Genomic DNA, 21,366 nt, shown 5'->3' on the forward strand with positions numbered 1-21,366 from the left:
CCAAAAGCCCAATGATATGCAGGCCTGCTGAGAAGTAAGCCCCATTATAGTCAATGGGGCTTACTCCCAGGAAAGTGTGGATGGGATTGTGGCCCAGTGCCCTTCCTCTAAAAGCCCCAAAGTGCAGGGAGGGCCGCTTTGGGGAGTTGCAGGCAAACTGGCAAGGAAAAGGGACCTTTTCAGTTAGCCAGCCCTTAGGTTGGGGGCCTTAGCAGACTCGCTCACATGCCCGCTTCTGGCTCCCTCTTCTCACTCACTCCCACCTCCTGACTCCTCCTGACTCAGCTCCCACCTCCTGACTCCTCCGAGCTTCTCTGGTTGGACAATCAGCACGCAGGCAGGCAGCAACCACCTTCGTGCCCAACCCTGTGCATGTCTACTCAGAAGTAAGCCCCATAATAGCCAATGGGGCTTATTCCCAGGAAAGTGAGGATCGGGTTGCAGCCTGAGTCATGCTCAGTAGTAGGAGCAAGCTCCAAGCAGACTCTTCAGCTGCTGCAGACTCTTCAGCTGCTGCGTGGGATGCAAAGCAGCCGCCCCCTTGCTTGCGCTGCCTGCCCTAACCCTGCCTCCTCTGATCCCGCAGCACACCTGAGGCAGCCTTGCAGCACACAGTGGTTGAAAACAGCTGGTATAGACCCTAGAAGGTGCTGCTTTTTAATGTTTCTTTAATATTTAGGCAACTCTATTTCCTCTAACACTTGCCCTGTACTTTTTCGCCGCCACAAAGTAGTGACATGGGGGATGAATTTTCTCTGTGAGATTAGCGGTAAACATCCCTTGTTGTTATATAGAACCATATATATTTATAAATAAGAGTGTTGCTTTTGATTAGTTGATTGTGTAGAAAAGGTCACGTATATGGACAGTGGATGATACTTGTGGTATCTTGTTAGTTCCAGGTATCAAGCCATAATATAAGTACACAAACTATTACATTGTATGATGGCTGATGAAATATGTGTTCCTCAGTTAATTATTTATAAAAAAAGGTATATAATAAGAGGGTCACAAATTCTGTTTTAAGATATTATAGGTTGCCTTAAGTTTGCATCTCTTTTTAAAATTGCTTGTTTTAAAATGAAAAACCTAATGTAAAAAGTTAGATTTAAATTTTTAACATGAGAAGTTTGGTCTGGTGGAGCAGCTGTATGGGGAATGCAATGATTAACCCCTTCCCTCTCTGCCAGAACTGCACTCCCCCTCTCCCAATTTTCCTTGCAGAGGGAAAATATTGTCTGGCTTGATTTGGCTGCACCTGAACAAAAGAATACTGTTGACACTTGCTCTCTACCTTCTCATTTGTTAAACTATCTGGAGAGGACTGAAAGTCTTTTGTTCTAGGTATTCTTACAATAAATGAAAGTTGGTAGGGGTTGTTGCAAGGAAATTGAAAATATGCAGTAGTTCTCTGAATGAACAAGTTTTGTTTTGTTGTGATTGATCTAAAAGTGATTTGTTAATCTTACAACAGTGGCATGTGACTATGTAAGCAAAGGGTGTCAAACTCATTTCAATACAATGGACTGGATAGCATTCATGGTGCCTGCTGAGGGCCAAAGGTGACGTCATTAAGCAGATCATGAAAAGACATAGGCACCTTTTCTCATTTACGAGCATTTTTAGCTGCAAATGACAGAAAATATGCAAATCTTGATCATATTTTCAAGATATGGGACAGCCTAATTATCATATGGACTACCCTTTCAGCAGTGACAGGCCTTGCTGAGGGAGAGTCAGCATGGCTTCTGTAAGGGTAAGTCTTGCCTCACAAACCTTATAGAATTCTTTGAAAAGGTCAACAGGCATGTGGATTTGGGAGAACCCGTGGACATTATATATCTGGACTTTCAGAAGGCATTTGACACGGTCCCTCACCAAAGGCTACTGAAAAAACTCCACAGTCAGGGAATTAGAGGACAGGTCCTCTCCTGGATTGAGAACTGGTTGGAGGCCAGGAAGCAGAGAGTGGGTGTCAATGGGCAATTTTCACAATGGAGAGAGGTGAAAAGCGGTGTGCCCCAAGGATCTGTCCTGGGACCGGTGCTTTTCAACCTCTTCATAAATGACCTGGAGACAGGGTTGAGCAGTGAAGTGGCTAAGTTTGCAGACGACACCAAACTTTTCCGAGTGGTAAAGACCAGAAGTGATTGTGAGGAGCTCCAGAAGGATCTCTCCAGACTGGCAGAATGGGCAGCAAAATGGCAGATGCGCTTCAATGTCAGTAAGTGTAAAGTCATGCACATTGGGGCAAAAAATCAAAACTTTAGATATAGGCTGATGGGTTCTGAGCTGTCTGTGACAGATCAGGAGAGAGATCTTGGGGTGGTGGTGGACAGGTCGATGAAAGTGTCGACCCAATGTGCGGCAGCAGTGAAGAAGGCCAATTCTATGCTTGGGATCATTAGGAAGGGTATTGAGAACAAAACGGTTAGTATTATAATGCCGTTGTACAAATCGATGGTAAGGCCACACCTGGAGTATTGTGTCCAGTTCTGGTCGCCGCATCTCAAAAAAGACATAGTGGAAATGGAAAAGGTGCAAAAGAGAGCGACTAAGATGATTACGGGGCTGGGGCACCTTCCTTATGAGGAAAGGCTACGGCGTTTGGGCCTCTTCAGCCTAGAAAAGAGACGCTTGAGGGGGGACATGATTGAGACATACAAAATTATGCAGGGGATGGACAGAGTGGATAGGGAGATGCTCTTTGCACTCTCACATAATACCAGAACCAGGGGACATCCACTAAAATTGAGTGTTGGGCGGGTTAGGACAGACAAAAGAAAATATTTCTTTACTCAGCGCGTGGTCGGTCTGTGGAACTCCTTGCCACAGGATGTGGTGCTGGCGTCTAGCCTAGACGCCTTTAAAAGGGGATTGGACGAGTTTCTGGAGGAAAAATCCATTATGGGGTACAAGCCATGATGTGTATGCGCAACCTCCTGATTTTAGGAATGGGTTAAGTCAGAATGCCAGATGTAGGGGAGAGCACCAGGATGAGGTCTCTTGTTATCTGGTGTGCTCCCTGGGGCATTTGGTGGGCCGCTGTGAGATACAGGAAGCTGGACTAGATGGGCCTATGGCCTGATCCAGTGGGGCTGTTCTTATGTTCTTATGTTCTTATGTTAGTGACACCTCAACTCAGCAGCTGAATTTAGCTGATGGTGGTGCTGCAAGAGTCTGAGGGCCAGATAAGGAGCTCCTGCAGGCCTTATGTTTGACATCCCTGATCAAACATTGCAAAATTATTTCAGTGAGGAGAACCTTCCAAACTGATGTGGGTTTTGTGTAGAGTGTACACAGGTTACCGAGCTGTTGCATGTCATCCTGATGCAACAAACCTTTAGTTGGGGCCTACATGTGTATTACTCATGTCCAGATTCTGTGGCCTTAACTTCCTCAAGAATAGTAAGGAGTATCCTCCCCCAAATCTTATGTCTGTGCTTCTTGTTGGCAACCTTCAGTCTCGAAAGACTATGGTATAAGCCTACAGCACCCGGTATTCCCAGGGGGTCTCCCATCCAAGTACTAACCAGGCCTGACCCTGCTTAGCTTCCAAGATCAGACAAGATCAGGCATAATAGGCACTATCAGTGGTTCTCATCTAACTGTCAACCTTATAGTTGGCTTCTGCATTTAAAAGAACATTTGTTTGAGGGTTTCCATTGTTGAGTAGCAGTTCATATTCTTTAACTTGTATCTGGAATAATTTAGTTAGTTATAAAAAGATAACCATGTTTCAGAAGGCTCCTGGAATAACGTATTTATCATAACCAGGCAGTGAAAATCAAGAATCCTGTTGTACATTCATGTGAAGTCTGGAAAGCTTCTTGATCATTTTGAGTTGGGAATCCTGCACATAGGAAAAATGTTGTTAGCTACTATAATTCTGGATTAATTTAAAAAATTTTAAAAACTGGTCATATGCCTAAATTCTGAACCTTTGGATTGCATCTGTTGTGATTTTTCCACAGCATTATGTTTAGACTGGAAGAGAGCACTGGTCACATCCTCTGCTCGGTTCTTGGTAACATCAGAAATGCTGATGCTCTGTGGTTATTCTAAATCTGGTACAGTGCTACTATGAAAGAGGAAAATTTGGTAATTGCCATTGTTGCTCTGCAGTGTTTGTTTCTTTGAATTGATTTGATTTGTATAAATGTTTTGGAACATAACTTTCAAAAGAGGTAACAGAAATTATGTTAATATTTCAGTGTCTGAGAATGGAACAGAAAGAACCTCTTCAGAATGAAATAACTTTGTATTGATGTTTGTTAAAGCTCATTTAGTCTTTAGAGCCTTCACTTCTGGGGGCTAAGCTTAAAGTCCAGTAATTTCATTAAATTCTCTTCCTATTTCTATGTCATTTTTTTCCCTACAACCAGTCTGTGATCAAAGTAGATCACAACAGCAGCAATAACAATAGATACAACTTGATAGTCATATTGATTGAAATTTTAATAGTGACTATTCCCCCTTCCTTCAAATCTTCAATATTCAAATCTGTTCAGTATCTTTCATGTTTTGTGTTGCTATCAACTAAATTATTTTGATAATGCCCAGTACTAAACGTCTCCTGGATTGCTTGTTTTTACTTGATAAAGGTAGCAGTAGAGAAGTGAGTTTCGCTTCTGCATTGAGCCAGAAAGGCCACTAGTTTGGTAAAGTAGTATTGTTCAGGATACTGTCACTACTTAGTGCACTCGTTAAAGTTGTTTTGTCATATAACTTGTTATATAAAAATTTGTTATATTTTCCAGCATCTCAGAGTGGAATTGTGGGTATTCTAGGACTGTTGGAAATGGAGCAGATGTGACAAAAATAGAAGACAATAGAGAGGGGCTATTATGGTAGTTGCTATAATCAGTGAATTAGTTCCTGTAACCAGTGAATAATCCAGCTCATCAACTTCACTTCTAATCTTCATTCCTCCCCTCCATGTTTCTACTTATTCCTCAAAGCATCAAAGAACCCTCCATTCTCTATTGAAGGACTCCTCTTCTTCTGTTATAGTAATAGTGACCTCAGTCTTGGAAAAAGATATGAGCAGATCTGTTCTGTTCACCAGAATAGATATTCACTTGTGCAGGATAGATATTCAGTAGTACTGCTGAGTGGAGCAGAATTGAGGCTTGTATATCTACCTAAATTCTTTTCTTGATACTCTCCAGTCTGCTTGTGCTGTTCATTTACCTCTAGTTGGCAACCTTCAGTCTCGAAAGACTATGGTATCACGCTCTGAAAGGTGGTTCTGGAACAGCGTCTAGTGTGGCTGAAAAGGCCGATTCGGGAGTGACAATCCCTTCCACACTGGGAGCAAGTGCAGTCTGTCCCTGGCCTGTCTCCCTGGCTATGGGCCTTCCTTCTTTGCCTCTTAGCCTCAGACTGTTGGCCAAGTGTCTCTTCAAACTGGGAAAGGCCATGTTGCACAGCCTGCCTCCAAGCGGGCCACTCAGAGGCCAGGGTTTCCCACTTGTTGAGGTCCACTCCTAAGGCCTTCAGATCCCTCTTGCAGATGTCCTTGTATCGCAGCTGTGGTCTACCTGTAGGGCGCTTTCCTTGCACAAGTTCTCCATAGAGGAGATCCTTTGGGATCCGGCCATCATCCATTCTCACGACATGACCGAGCCAATGCAGGCGTCTCTGTTTCAGTAGTGCATACTTGCTAGGGATTCCAGCACGTTCCAGGACTGTGTTGTTTGGAACTTTGTCCTGCCAGGTGATGCCGAGAATACGTTGGAGGCAGCGCATGTGGAAAGCATTCAGTTTTACCACAATTCTGGAAAGACTGTGCAAGAATTTAGGGTTCATGAGGGTGTATAGAAAATGTAAACCAAATGAGCAGTTCTGGCATTTGACATGTTTTGTTGATCCTTAAGACCCAAAGGCAAACTTATGTGTCTCTGTTCACAGCCAATGTGCAAAGTGTCCTTGCATCTTAAGTCTTGACTATGAAGTGCTGTCAGCCAACAGCAGAGGGTCATTTATTTATTTACATTTATATTTACATCTGTTTTAAAAAAAATGTATATCCCTCCTTTCCCATGCCACAGCAAATGCCCAAGGTAGCATACCTGTCCTGCTAATGACATTTGTGCTAAAAAACCATTTGTAGTCTAGGTACAGCTTTTTGGCTAGGCTGAAATATCTGCAGCTTCCTCTTTTGACTAGTCGGTGTAATATAGGAAGTATGGAACAAGAGTTCAGATTCAGGTTGTGAAGTCGTGAGCCACTGACATGCACATTGCTTGAGGAATCTGAAAGAAAGTTCAGTGAAGTGGCTAGGAGGGTAGTAAAATTATTCAAATCTAAATAAAAAACAATGAGTATAAGCCAGAGCGATCTATAGAACGAATTAGGAGAAGAAGGGGAGCAGTTGGAGCAGACTCATGACACATTTTAAAAATACAGTGATCTAATATTGGAAGCAATATGTTTTTATAAAACACTTTAAAGCCAGTGATGCTTGGTTTGCTGCTTTGATTCATGATATGTGCACTATACCATACCTCATTCTGTCATCAGATGTGTTCTGCTTTTCAAGAATCCAATTAATCATTTGACTACTGTGGAAAATGAAGAATATTGTGTTAGTAGTATGCTTGATTTTTATATTAAAACCTGACATTGTTTAGGCATATTATACTTTGAATACAACAAGAGTTACAGCATAATTTTGAATAATGGGAAATAGAGCTAAAATAAAATTGCTGAAGCAAAAAGAATAAAGCCAGCTGACTTTGATTGGAATTTGTTTCCATTTCTCTTTCCTAATTTAAATGGTTGTTTTGACCTTTGGCTTCAGTTAAAATAAAAGGAGATGTTGATGATAACATCTTTACAGATGAGGCAGCTTAAAATATCTGAAACTTTTAAAAAAAAACTGTTCCTGGGAAGCAAGTCATAAGAGCTAATGTGGTACATTAGGACTGAGGAGACTAGAGTTCAAATTCACTATCAGCCAGGAACAATGGCATTGCTAAGTGCACTAAAATTGTAGTTTGTAGGAATAAAACCATGTTATATACCATTCAGTGCTGAATTTATGGCAGAATGCAATAAAAAAACTGAAATGAAATATTTCCATTCTATCAAATGTTATGGACAAAAACACAGAAAACAAAAATGCAACTGTCTTGTATAACTAAAGTACATTTCCTTAATTCAAAATGAACCAATGAAACTGATTGTTCAAAGAGCCAATGAGATTTTATTATGAAACGGCATGGAACCAATAAGGTGATACCCGCAGGGGGGTGTGACACCACTAGTGACCAAAATCACTAAAATTGCAGTTTGTAGGAATAATACCATCATGTTCTTTACCATTTGATATGTAATTTACAGCAGAATGCAATGAAACACTACTCTGAAATACTTCTGTCAAAAGGTGTGGCAAAAAAATCTGTGGAGGTGGAGTAATGATTCATCACCATGCCCAACCACCCAGGTTTTCATCCCACCCACTGCATGGGGGGATGTCCATCATGGGGGTTAGTTGCTAGCCTCCTGCACTGGGTGACACAAACCTAGTGATGCCACTGACCAGGAAGCTTACTGGATGACCATGGGCCTAACCTATCTCACAGGATTGTGAGGATAAAATTAAGGCGGGTAAAGAACCTTGTACTGTTCTAAGCTCCTTTAGGGAAAGACAAGACAAATGTATCCAGTGCTACTAAAAATGAAAAAAGAACCCTCTGACCAAAATTCCTTATTGGCTAAACATAACCATGGAGAGCAGGCATTTATCTTTGGAAGGTTGCTAACCATTCAGGTCTCTGAAGCAGTGATTTTCAACCACTGTTCTGTGAATGGTTGATAAGAGTTTGTGGGAGGGTCATTTATTAGTACATCTATTGGGGGATGCAAGCCCAAAACAAAAAAAAAACAACTGGTGGTGTGCCTTAATAATTTTCAGTGCCTTGTCATTGTACTCTGAGATGAAAAAGGTTGAAAATCTCTAGAGTGCTAACTTCTACAGAACTGTTACCTGTATGAGACTACAGGTTGAGCCTCATTATTCGCATGGGTTCTAGTTCCAAGCACTCATATGGATGGCAAAAAATGCACTATAGCAAAATCAATTTAAAAAACAAAGTTTTTTTGCTTTGGTGATTTAAAAACAGCCTTACTGACCTTTGTGATATGAGATAAGATTCATTAAGAAGACAATTCATCAATTAGTTGTCCTCCAAGAGCTTAGAAAGGAGCTTCACTCAGTTCCTCCCTTCACCAATGCAAATGTGCTCAGGGGGAAGGGAGGGGTTTAGTGGAGATAGGAGGATTGATGGATTGTCAGCCAGCTGCCCCCCCTCTCTCATTAAGGAGGTTATTGTTAAAGGACTGTTCAGTTTTTTAAACTGATTTTAAAGGAATGCATATTTCCCCTTCTCCAGGGATCAGCACATTTCATTCGTGTTGAGTCAAATCAGTATATAAATTGGTTGGACCTGTATTGTACTAAAACGAGTGTCTGTCTTACGACATGTTGTTCCTGGGAGACAAATCTGAACCTGTTAGATTTTTTTGTGCATCACAATAGATGAACTGTAATGGAATCATAGGCTTATAAAGAGTTCTGCCTCCTAGATACCTATTTACCACTTCTGAATTTGCCCAGTAAGGTTTAGTTCAGAGCGGATTTCTGAGCTTCAAACACATTGGGTAGCAGACTGTTAACAGCGGAATGTTGGAGATTCAGGCCAATGTGTATTTGTATGGAGTGGATTTGACTAAGGAAAGTCTTTTTATCATCTGTACCATGTTGAACATGCATGTTACAAAACTGCTCTAAGAGTCACAAAGTATGGAAAAGTAGTAATGCCAAGATTACTATTCTTTGCATATTCCCTGAGCAAAGAGTGTCCTAGAATTCTTTCTCAGCTTTAAAATCTAACTCCATTGTACATTATAGTAGAAATATTTTCATTATCATTAGTGCTCCTGTACCAGTATGAAAAAAGCTTTGTCTCTCTTCCAGGTGCATTGTTTCGAAGTGCTTCCAGTTGTAAGCTGATAATCTAATATTTATTGGAATGCTCTGCGTACTTGCTGCACCGTATTGATGCTGTCTTTATTATTAATGGAATTTCTGTTCTGCTTCTCCCTTTCAAGGGGATGTTTGAAGCAGCTAATGACATGAAAATAACTATGAAAAGCAAAAAAATACAAGTTAAAAGCAGCAGCCCCCCCAACTCTAATTTGGCATCCTTCAGTCTTGGAAGACTATGGTATCACGCTCTGAAAAGTGGTTCTGGAATGGAGTGTCCGCTCCAGTGCACAAAGCCTGGGTAAAGTAGATATGGAGGATAGACTGTTTCCCATGCAGCAAATCCCCCCCTCTCCATGTTGCTGAAATGGTCCAATGGAAAGGCAGAGGCCAATACGGTTGGTTCCAGCGGCGTCCCAGGAGTTGCCAGAACGTGACTGTGTTCAGCTATGAACTGCCTCAGGGACTCCGGCTCCAGATTTTGCCTCGAGGTTGACTCCTGAAGCCTTTTCTATAACTGGATGTAGCCACAAGGCAGTGGAGGTTTGGGATCAGAGTTTTCCTGAGGTCCCCTGGGGGCTGGGGATAAGAATAGGCCCTCAGTTTGGCTGTACTTGTCGTAAGAGGTGACTAAACAGCCACCGGGTAGATGGGACTTGTTAACCTGGGAAGGCAGCTCATCTGAGAGAAGGAAAACTCTGTTCTCAAACCTCCCCCCAACTCATAACACAGAAAAGTAATACTCACCCTAGAACCTCCACTTCTGCCAAGGCTCTGAGAAGGAAAGACAGAAGATGGCCTCAGAAGGCAAGGAATGCTACTGGGGAAGTTGGAGGACCAAGAGGGGTAAGAGAGGGAGACCAATTATTTTGCAGGCTACCCTTTCAGTAGCACTGCTTCTGCAAAGATGGCACTTTTGCTGAACTGTGAAGTAGTGCTGCTACAGAAGCAGTGTTGCTGAAAAGGTGGTTTGCATGATAATTAGGCTCTCCCATATCTTGAAAACCAAGATTTGCACACTTTCTCTTCTGTCATTTGCAGCTAATGTGTGTCTGTGTGAGAACAAAGTGCTTATTTCTGGCTATTGTCTTCTAATGACATAACATTCTGCTTAATGATGTCACTTCTGACCACATGGACCACAGGTTGGGAATCAGTGCTCTGCCTGATAAAAAATAGTGATCATGGGCCAAATTTGCAATAGAAGTTTGTTCAAGAACTAATGATTATGGCATGATCTGTCCATTTCATGTAAGAATGCCGTGCATAATTAGCAGAATTGTGTTGAATTCTGCTAATTATGCATGGCAACCTCACATGAAATGGTCAGATCATGTGGTTGTTCAGCAGATCTCAGACAAAGTATGTACAATGTATATACCTGGTGGTTATAGTGAACACTTTAGAAGCCTACCTGTTCCCTGTTTCCAATAATAAACTGGGCATGTACCAGTGTATGCAGCTTGTTGAGTCTGCTGGTTCTTGGAATAATTCCTGTACATGCCTCTCGTATTCTTAGAAATTGAAAAATAAATCTATTGTAATATGGAAAGTGTGCTAATTAAAACATTGTAATGAGCCACTTAACTTCTAAATATTTCAGTGTAAAGCTTCACACATTTTTATTTGTACTCTGTCAGAGTGCTGCTTAACTGTGGAATTGAAACTATGATTCTGTACTTATGGTTGCATGGCTTGTATTATAGTACAAATCCACTGTTTCATCAAGTAATTGTTAAAAGTGAAGTAACAGTACTGGCAATGTGTTGAAAGAGTTCTTACCTCTATAAAAGTAGTAATAGGTACACTGTCCGGTTTTATTTTTTAATCATTCTACCCTTTTTGCTATTATAGCATGTAACATCTAAAACTATTTTTTTTTTTGCTGCATTTCATCACTTCTCATTTTGTTTTTACTTCTCTTGCATTCTTGAATTTGAGTCTTTGAATGAATAGGAAAGACTCTTTGACTTGTCTGGATTTGGGGCCAAAAGCATTAGTTTGGTGGCCATTATATATTTTGGAGTTCAATACATGAAGTTTATGATGCAGATTTAGTTTGGTAAATAATTTATTTAATAGACCTCTGTTAATAGTGATTTTTTTAAAACAGTCATTTGAAAGGGTGTTTCCTATAGTGCACATGTAACACTGGTAGGAAGTTGCTGTTACTTTAAAAGAAAACAATTACATGGAGCATACTTTAGCATTTGGCATTCTTATTCTAGAATTTCTGAAAATTCTTTCAGTTGTGATGGAAAAGAGCACTCAGTAATACCCATATTACTTGTATTCCAAGAGAGAATCTTGATGAGTTTAAACTTAAGAAAGGTAAAGTTTTGATAAGAAATCTTAATTATTGAATGTTGAATGATGGATTTTACTGCAGTGTAAAAGGGAAAAGCTGTTTCCCTAATGAGCTGGGGCATTTCTTTGTATCAAATAGTCTGTAAATCAGAATTGTTTTGAGACCACATTTCATCTTGCTTGGATGTTGCCATATCGTGTTTTGATGCAGGCTTGATAGAATTGCAATGTGATGCTAGTCCAACTTGACGAGTGTTGGCACTGTGGTTCAATTCTTCTGTATTATCTAAATCAGGGCTGCTCAATAGGTGGATCGTGATCTACCAGTAGATCGCGAGGCAAAATGAGTAGATCGCGGAGTGCTGACCCCCCCTTCAGGTGCCTCTGGGAGGAAATGCAGGGAGTAAGGCCCATTGTACTCAATGGGGCTTACTCCCAGGTAAGTGTGGCTAGGATTGCAGCCTCACAGCCTAATCCTAGGCATGTCTACTCAGGAGTAAGTCCTGTTATACTCAGTGGGGCTCAAGGTACACCAACATACATTGTACACATAAATGTTATATGTTATGATGGCGCGAACATTGTAAAAAAAACTCTGGTAGATCTCTGGGCCTTGCTGGGTTTCAAAGTAGCTCTCGAGCCAAAAAAGTGTGAGCACCCCTGATCTAAATATTCACCCTCTGGGATCTATTTTTTAAAATTCTGCTTGAGGTGACAATTCATAGAAACGTTCATGATAAAAATCTGTCTACGTAGTACACCATAATGGAGTATTGAATAAGGGCTAAGTACATTGATATTTTGATGGGTCTTATTGATTGAAAAGGGAAGGAGTTCTTAGTACTACTTGCTCTTATTCCCCAGAGGCTTACTAGACCTGCTTGTTGGCGTAGACCAGAGAAAATTATGGTTACAGTGCATGAGCTAGGCAAAATGTTTAAATGCCAATCTCTCTTGGTATAGTGATCAATAGAAAATTGAAGCTTCAACAGAAGAATGATGGAAGGAGGAAAAGAAGATTTGGATAGCCAAGAATCTGAGGGTGAAGTGAGTAAAGATTATTGAAAGTCTGAAAATGTCTAAGGTTGGCAGTAAAAAGATTGATTAACATATAAATCAAGGTTAAACGGAGAAAATAGAAGGAAAAATTAAGAGCCTATTTATTGCAAGATATTGGCTTAAATTTTGATTCTTTGATCCCTCTGTTCTGCTAAATTTTAATTTTCAAATTTTAATACAATACAATAATACCTTTATTGGCATATAAGCATAAAAATTACAACAGTCACTAAATAATAATCGACCACTGAAAAAATATACATGATGGAGATGGGAAATAAAAATTGATTTAGGAAATGGAAGATATTTTAATAATTGGGGATAAAAACCTGGCAACTGCTAAGGTAATATCTGCCTGATTATCACTTAGCGAAGCGAAACAGGGATCAATAAATGGAACAATAGGATGACGTAAAAAGGGATCCAGAAACAACTTATGAAGTGGACAATGCGCTGGGCAATAAATCAGGATGTGCTCCAATGTGTCCGGCTCAAGGTGACAAAAGGAGCACAGTCTGCTGTACCGAGGAGTGTGAGAGAATCTGCCGAGATGGTATGAGGAAGGAAAAATGTTAAAACGCGCAAGCATAAAAGCCCTTCTAAGGGAAGGATTTATTAGGGTATCAAAATATTTCGAAAGCTGACCTGGTAAAGGACAGAGACCAAAAAAAAGAGGGGAACAAACTGGGTTAAGATCTGCGGAAAGAGAAGTAAATTCAGCTTCCCAGAGCCTAGATTGGATTAGCTTATAGGCCCTGTTAACATCAAGGCCCTCTAATGATTCCAGTGAAAGATCTAAGGACTTCAATTTGGAATCAATGTTTAGAAACCAACTAGACAAAAAAGGGTCTCTTAACAGGTCATTGAGAAGGGAATCGGGTGTGAAAATTTTTATACCACTTTTCCTCCAAGAAGCCCAAGGCAGTGTAAATAATTCCTTCCCTCCTTTTTGTCCTCACAACAACCCTGTGAGGTTGGTAAGGCTGAAAGGTCATGACTGGCCCAAGGTCACTGAAAAAACTTCATGGCTGAGCAAGGATTTGAACCTGGACCTTCCAAGTCTAATTCCCAAACCACTACATCTTGAAAAATTGCTGCTCTCTTGATATACCTGTTAAATGATCAGCAATTTACCTAATCAAAAATGGATAATTACAAAGTGTAGGCATTAGTTGCTGTTTTGCAGCTAGGTTTCTACTTGGTGACTGCTCAGAGCTTAAATTATAAGGAACAGCTTGATGAAAAGACAATGCTGTTGTGAGTTCTGTTCTGGAAATATTGTTTTGCAATTGAACTTGAATCACTGCAGCAACCCCAGCACAAGTCTCACAGATAAGTCAAGGGTAGAGTTAAAGACCAAATCATGGAGTTTTCGATGATTCCTGGATAAGTCGGGGGGGGGGGGGGAGAGAAAAGAAGGGATTTGAACTTGGAGAGGGGTGTTTGACTATAGTTTTCTCAGATTTAGTTACATAGTTACCTGAGGCCAGATCCTAAAACATAATCTACCAGTAATTGTTACCTAAGGACTGTGTAGTCTCTAGTAAAAAACATAGTAAAGGATCCTAAGATACATTTTTATTCATTAATTTTTAAAATTCTGCTCTTCACAACCTTTTTGTAAACACTGTTGGAGTATGTGCACTCTAAACAATATACTAGTAGAACCATTAATCAAATCCCTCTTTAAGGTGCCAGATGTGTTAAGGCAGAGGTTCTATGTATAACATATAACACATAAGTGGGAGTGTGCACTGTGGAGAGACAAGCAACAAGGAATGTCTATGAGCAAGTGCAGCCACACATGGTTGCAACCTGATTTACTCAGCAGTAGATCCCATTGCTTTCCATGAGTGATGTTATTAAGTAATGGTGCACTGAATTGTAGACTTGGACTTCGTTGCAGATGGAAATGAGAATTGCATCGTGGTGTGTTAAAAACCAGAGCTCTGTGAAACATTTGCAAAATAGAGCAAGGGTGCAGAAGGGTCTGCTAAAGGTTTGCTTGATGTAAACGGAAGTCTCAGGAGCAGTGAAAAGGTTAACTTTGTCTGCAGCTTGCCCTAGAACCCATTGCCATGGAGATTGAGTGCCCTATCATCTCTGCTGTAGGAACAGCCCTGTTCCCTGAGTGACCTCACAAATATGGTGAGGAGATGATCTATGCTTGATTTATTGGCAGAAATTTCTCACCTTATAGGCGAGTATCTATAGTCTATCATGAATGAAGGCAATGGTCAACATGTTCTAGTATTTTTTAAAACCCAATTTAAAGTTTAATCTTTTAAAACTATCATTTCATGTATGCCACATTTCTCAGCATGGCCAAAATCGATCTGGAACTTATCAGTATCTTAACACTGATGTTAAGGGACTATGCTTCCTGTTGCTTGGTTACTTTCCGTGTTAGGGAATTGTTGTAGTTAAGGGGTTATTACGCAATATGTTGTTTTTTACTGTTTGCAGTTTTAAATATAAGCTGAGTCTCTAACAAATTGATGATGGTTAGTGAATGTTTGGAGGCAATGGGTGTGTTTTCCTAGAGTTGCTGCGATTGGTATACTAACTTAATGTCTTAAAAACAGATCTAGTCTAGTAAAAATAAAATGTAGCTTTTCCTGATATTATACATCCTGTCTCTCCTCAAATCTTCCCAGTACATCCTTGTTTATATCAACTATTTGTGGTATAGTCTCTGTGTGAGCTCAATAAAAACTTGAAGCCATGGCAGTATTCCCCTAAGGCGGTGGTTCTCAAACCAGGGAGAGTTTGAGCCATAGTGAGTGTGCGGGGGTGGGTGGGGGGAACCTGGATCGTACTGCTTTGGAGGGACGCAGGGGCTTGCTTCCACTTACCAAAGCCTGCAGCAGCCTCCCAGGGATGTGGAAAGTTCCCACAGGGCTCCCCACACTGCAGAAACCCTCAGATTGTGGCCACTTCCAGTTTCGCAAAAAGTGGTTACATTAGCAATTTTGTGCCCTGTAGAGGCTGATGCGGGACTCCCTACACCCCGGGTGCTGCAGGCTCTGATAAGTGGCAGCAAGCACTTGCACATATTCAATGCAGTGTGCCTCAGCAGGTTGCTTCGCTACCTTCCCCTTCCCCACCCCTTAAGCGGGAAGAGGCCAGAGCCATCTGGCTGGGGCATCACAACTCCCCAGTTTGAGAACCACTGCCCTAAGTTCAGTCCCTGATGGACAAGACTTGGATGATCTTGGACAAATCACTTAAACCCATGGCCTGACTTCCCTTAGAATAAAACAAACAAAAAAAAAGTTGGGTTGAGGGGAGGATATAAACAATACAGGTGGTGCCTCTGTATCCACGAGGGATCTGTTCCTGGACACCCTGCGGATACTGAAAACCGCGGACAACCACCGCAGACACTCAAGCATAAGTTGACCTCACAGATAAGCCAAGGGCAGGTTTTGAGCCAGAAATCATGGAATTTTCTATGACCCCCAGATAAGTTGGGGGGGTTAAACTTAGGGGGGTGTCTGACTCACTGGCATGCAAAGGTCGTTTGGCATCCGGGGCCCATAAACTTTTGGCATGTCCCATACAATGAAATAAAAATTAAATAATATATTCTACAATTAATTCAAATATATTAAGAAGCATTAATAAACTATCAGTCTCTTGCTATGAAATTCAGCATGCTCTGACCTCACAATTTATCTCCACTTTTGACTCTTGAAAGAGGGTGAGGTGAAGGAAGACCACTGGAAATAAGGCAAGAATTAGCAGCCATCAAAGCACCTATTCCACCTAAAGGAATTATTCTCTCTCTTGACCCTTTCAAACTTTAATGTATTACTAGTAAGGATCAAGAAAATACTCAGAGATAATTTCTCAAACATAAGATTATTCACACACATCCCTGGTGGTTAATGTAGCATCAAAAGCCTCTAGGAACACATATACAAGAATTTAATTTAAAACATCTGTATTATAATAAACAGACAACTAGCAAGGCTGCAAGAACACAACTAGTAAAAAGCCAAAGTGTGAAGTACAATAGACCAAACCAATAAGATTATTCATACACAACCCCAAGTGGGGGGTGGGGACCTCAGGGACTGCAATTAATTCCTTACTTCTCCCCCAGGCGGGTTTCAGTGGCTCCTGCATGGGTGCAGTACATTGCAATGGGATCTTAGAGGCAGCTAAACTTTGCTGCATAAGTGCCTGATTGCCTGGGGATACTGCAGAAGCAAACATGCTCTCCTCAAAGCTTAAGCAGTAGTTGCAACATAAGCAGCAGTTGCAAGTGCTTCAGAGCTCCTGCCAGCATGCAGCGAAGATCTCTGGCTAAAATACCTGTTGCTGCAGAATAATTCTACTTTAAATTCTACTCTGCTTTTCCTGTGTTTTTCATCTTTGCAAGGTCTCCAGGACTCTTCCAGTGCAAAGGACACATACACACAGGGAGATTGCTTTTCTCTTTCACAGATGCTCCCCGCCCCCATACACAAATGCAGGAACTTTTTCTATCCAGTTCAACTTCATTAGTGAGGATAGGGGGAAATGAAGTTAGCGAGGAAGTTTGCAAAAAGCTTTGCAAGGGAGAGACTGAAGTGTGACTATATACAATAAGGGGGGAGATGGAGAGGAAAACGAGAAGAGGGAATAGACTGGGAGCCCAATCCTAGGCATGCCTATTCAGAAGCAAGTCCCTTAATAGTCAGTGGGGCTTACTCCCATGAAAGTGAGGATAGGACTGTAGCCTTAACTGTTTTAAGTGCTCTCTCTCTCTCTCACACACGCGCACACACACACTTTTCCTTTTATAAAAGTTAACTCTTCCTCTTCCCCCCAGTACAACTTCATCAGTGGTGAATGATTAGCAAGCCTCAGCTTTGCAACAGAGTTTAAAGTTTAGATTCAATAAAGGGGAAGGGGGTAAAAACAAGAAGGAAAGAGGAGATGGACTTAACGCTTTCAATGGCTTGAGAAACAAAGGTACAGCCTTCTGCAGGCTGCCTGTCTCTCTCCTTTTTTTTTAAAAAAAAGATCACTCTCCCCCCTTCCCCTACCCTGTCCAGCTTCATCTGTGGGGAGATGGGAAGGAGATTAGCAAGTTGGGCTTTCTAAGGAGTGCTTGAAGTTTATATACAGTGGGGAAGGGGGAACAAGAAAGAGGAGATGGACTCAGCCCTTTCAAATGACTGCTTCTCCCTCACTCAGATGCCCCCCACACGCGCACGCACGAACAGCTCATTGTCTCCTGCATGTCCTACTGCTTCAGCGATGCGTCCTTGGGCAGTGGTGCTGAGCGAGGGGGGGCTGCTGATGGCTGCTATGGCAGATGCCCCTGCCCAGCGCATCAAGCTCCTGCAGCTGGGCAACAGCCTGAAGGAGCATGTGGAGCGCAGCTGCAGGCAGCTGCAAACACTCAGCAGCAGCCCCAGCCTGTACAGCGCCTCCTCTCCAAAGATCGCTTTCTTTCTCCCTCCCTCCCCCCTCCCACAAAAGCGTTTGGACGGCTGGCTCACTCGCCTCCCCCCCGCCGCTTGCCTGCCCTGGAAATAAGGCGGGGCAATGATTCAGGCTGCGTTTCAGGGAGGAAATTTTTTCACCTTATAGGTGAGTATCTACGGTAAATGCAGTTTTTGGAGCCCACCTGAGCTTCAAATGTGTCTGGAGCTTTGCTCTGGTTGCGTCCAGAGCCATTCTGAAGCCATGCCCATCTGCCCTTGGCCTCTGCAGGCTTCAGAATCCTTCCTAGAGGCAAAAAGTCATGTTTTTTGCATCTAAGAAGCATTTTGAAGCTGCCAGAGGCCACAGGTAGACTCACATAGCCTCTGCAGGCTTCAGAAAGCACTCTGAATGTGACCGGAGCGCAGCTTCAGTCAACTTCAGAGGGATCAAGTCTACCTCAGTGCAGGTTCAGGGGACCCATGTTGAGCCAGATCCACAGATGAAAAACTATTTTTAGTTTCTAAAAGTGTGCAGGAAAGCTCCTTCACTGGGGGTGGGTGGGTTAGAAGGATGCAGATGATTTATGATAAATGACTATATCAGTGGGCCTCTAGTCTTGGCAGCTGGATCTCCTCCAGAAGAGAAGTGTTTAACTCATTCCTTTTTGGAGAGGCATCTCTAAATTGGTGGATGATAAGCTACAATCTCAACCATGAATATTGCATCAAATGGCTGTTATTCCTCTGATACAACTAGTTGCCTATTGTAAACTTGAATAAAATTGGTTATTGTAGAACAAATTTGCCAAAGCTTCTGGCAGTTAAATTAATGGAGGAAAATGCACCATTTCCAGCATGTGAACCCCAACTTAAAATTGTCTTACTGTGGTTTTTCTATATCTTTTACTTGCTTCTAGGAAAATTTTTCCCTATTCTTGAGGCTGGTATTTTCTTGGTGATAGAATGGTATCTCTTGATCATGAGACACATGTGTTGGCTATTTTCTATTAAAATGCCCAGGCTAAATGTTGATGTGTTGTATAGAGATAGGATTGTATTGTATATGTGTCAGAGCAAAATAAGATAAACTGTCAAGATGGCAGTAAATGGGTAATTGCATATTGATAAGACACTATCAGGGCTACAAGATTGTTTTACAAACTGTGATTAATCTGTCTCTGAGTGGTGGTAGGTTTTTTTCTGTACCAGGCATGTTTTTGGATAGCTGAATGCAAAACCTAAGAAAAGTGAAGTGCTGACTGGGACTCCTGGGATTTTACTTAAACAAGATATAAAATGACGTATGTAGATTTCTGTTTTCTTACTGATGCTAGTGATAAACGTACAAACCAAGGTTAGGGAACCTTCTCAGACTGGGACTTTTGCCAAATACGAATTATCTATGAAGCCTCAAAAGTAGCTGTCTTATGTAAAGCATGACAGATGTGTATACAGATAAATATGCGTGGAAGTGGTAGATGTCTGTGCAGCTGTGTGTGCCCAGAGTTTCTCTTAATACAGTCATGCATGAAGTGATTGCAGCTATTCCCTTAGTTCAGATCATTGTCTATCTGGACAAACTGCAAGCATAGCTGGACCTCTCCTCAGAAGTGGACAGGTATGGAATTAGACACTGCAATCAGGATGCAGGTAGTGTCTGTTGTCTTGTGTGCTCCTTGAAGCATGTGGTGGGCCACTGTGAGATACAGGAAGCTGGACTAGGTGGACTCTTGGCCTGATCCAGCAGGGTTCTTCTTATGTTCTTATTTTATTTAGGGCAGCGCTATTTAGAATGCTGATAGTAAAAAAGGAAATGATGTGGGCAACCTGCTTCTCCATAGTAATCCTGCTGCTCTTGGGAACCTGACGCACTAAGTCTTTTGACATAGCTAATATCTGCCATAACTGGTGGTGAGTAACATAATGATTTTAGGTAAAGGTCCAGACAGTAAGATAGAGGGTCTGAGTTACGCATCCATGAATTAGTCAAAGATGACAAAGAACACGATTGCCAGATCCTTCAGTATTTATACTTTTATCATGTTTATTTGTTGGCATTTATTATTCTGCAAATTTATTAAGGATGGTCATTGCCCATCCATTTGTGGAGAATGGATATTGCTATCTTAGAATGTCCAAGTTTTTTGCATTTAATCTGGTTTTAAAAGTGAACAGTTTATAACAAAGCTGCTTCAGAAAGCTTTGGCAAACTACTTTTTGTTTAAAAATAGTACTGCATAGAAATATTATTAAATCTGTTTGCACTATTTTCCTGAATGCAATGCACATCTACCCCACAACTTGCACTGTAGAATGCTAAACAAATGAGTATTCTGATCCATTTACAAGTTAAAACATGAAGAACTGTGAAGGCAAGAGACTTGGCTACCACTTCTCCCCAAGGACATCAAAAATGCAAGTAAAATGCAGAAAGATGGGGGTGGTGTAAGCAGGCTCTTATGTTTTATCCTAAAAGAAGGTGAGACTGACAGCTTCTGCAAGTAGAATGTTACACTCTTTTAATCTCCTGTGTAAATGATTGTTCTTTGAAAACATCTGAAAGCACCTTATTGGTACCCACCACTGCAGTGTTGTTGTTGTTGTTGTTTTACTAGAGTTCCTTTAGGGAGAAAGGTAGGGCAGAAATAGCAAATAAAAAAAAAAACTCTTTGTTGTTGTCTTGTGCCAAATCAAAATGGGAGACTAAAAGTCTAACAAACCTTTGTGTTTTTCAGAACATCACCTTTCTTGATAATTTAAGTGCACTTCAAAAGTGCAAGTTGGTAGAAAGGTTTTTCAGATCTTTAAGACCACCAGATACAAGTGTCTATTGTCTTGCAGCAGACTTCCTCAGCTTTTTAAATGGTGGGTGTTTCTATGCAGTGGTGAACCAGGTTGTTGTGGAACCTAGGACAAAGCCCTGCACTGGGTCTTCCCAAGCTGCCATCTGCTACCTTTTTGATCCCTTGGGCACAACTACTGCCACTGTGGGTTCAGTTATTGGCCTGACAGGTGGGATGTCAGTAGCTGACCTTTGACACCACCCCTGTTTATATGTATCAGTACTGAGAATCAGAGAGTTAAAAATGTTTTTTTGATGTGTTCTAGTGTGTTTATCAGCCAAAACCAACAGGACTGGAGCAGTGCAGATAGTGGTCTTTCAGGTTTTAAAAAATGGTGCCAAGACAGCAGCAAATCAGAGGAAAAATGGCTGTGAGAATGAATACAGAAAACAGGGAATTAATGTAGAATGTTTTACATCCTTTAAAATTTTTCCATTGCAAACTGGAAGATTGCAAGCAGCTTGCAGACTTCACTTAATTTGAAACTTTTTTAAACTTCAGACATGTTAAGAGAAATGTTTTGAGGTTGCAAATTTCAGTTGTGACTGATATTTTCACAAGCGGAAAACAAATCATTGGGGCTCCTAAACGTCAGTCAAGAACATAGTGTTTTTGAACTCTTCCTTGTCAATATTTTACCAATAGAGGGTGCTGTAGGTCTTCTATTTTCTAAAATAGTTTGACTAAAGCATAATTTAAACGTTTGGTTTGATTTACCCCAGATTACATAGAGAGGAACTAACTA

At 41.3% G+C, this 21,366-nt stretch overlaps 1 protein-coding gene across 3 annotated transcripts in view; it reads left to right on the plus strand.

Moving 5' to 3' along the window:
• The window catches only part of TMCC1 (transmembrane and coiled-coil domain family 1), a 162,657-nt gene that overhangs the window by 18,400 nt on the left and 122,891 nt on the right, over positions 1-21,366 (plus strand). The window contains exon 1 of one of the 3 annotated variants that reach the window (XM_066616460.1): positions 12,262-12,346. The exons of the other annotated variants lie outside the window; for them this stretch is intronic. Within the exon in view, the coding sequence (XP_066472557.1) occupies positions 12,296-12,346 (51 nt within the window). The 5' untranslated portion in view covers positions 12,262-12,295. Of the gene's footprint in view, positions 1-12,261; positions 12,347-21,366 lie in introns of those variants that run through there. 3 annotated transcript variants of the gene reach the window in all.

This window comes from Tiliqua scincoides, chromosome 2, assembly GCF_035046505.1.
Source record: "Tiliqua scincoides isolate rTilSci1 chromosome 2, rTilSci1.hap2, whole genome shotgun sequence".
Taxonomy (NCBI): Eukaryota; Metazoa; Chordata; class Lepidosauria; order Squamata; family Scincidae; genus Tiliqua; species Tiliqua scincoides.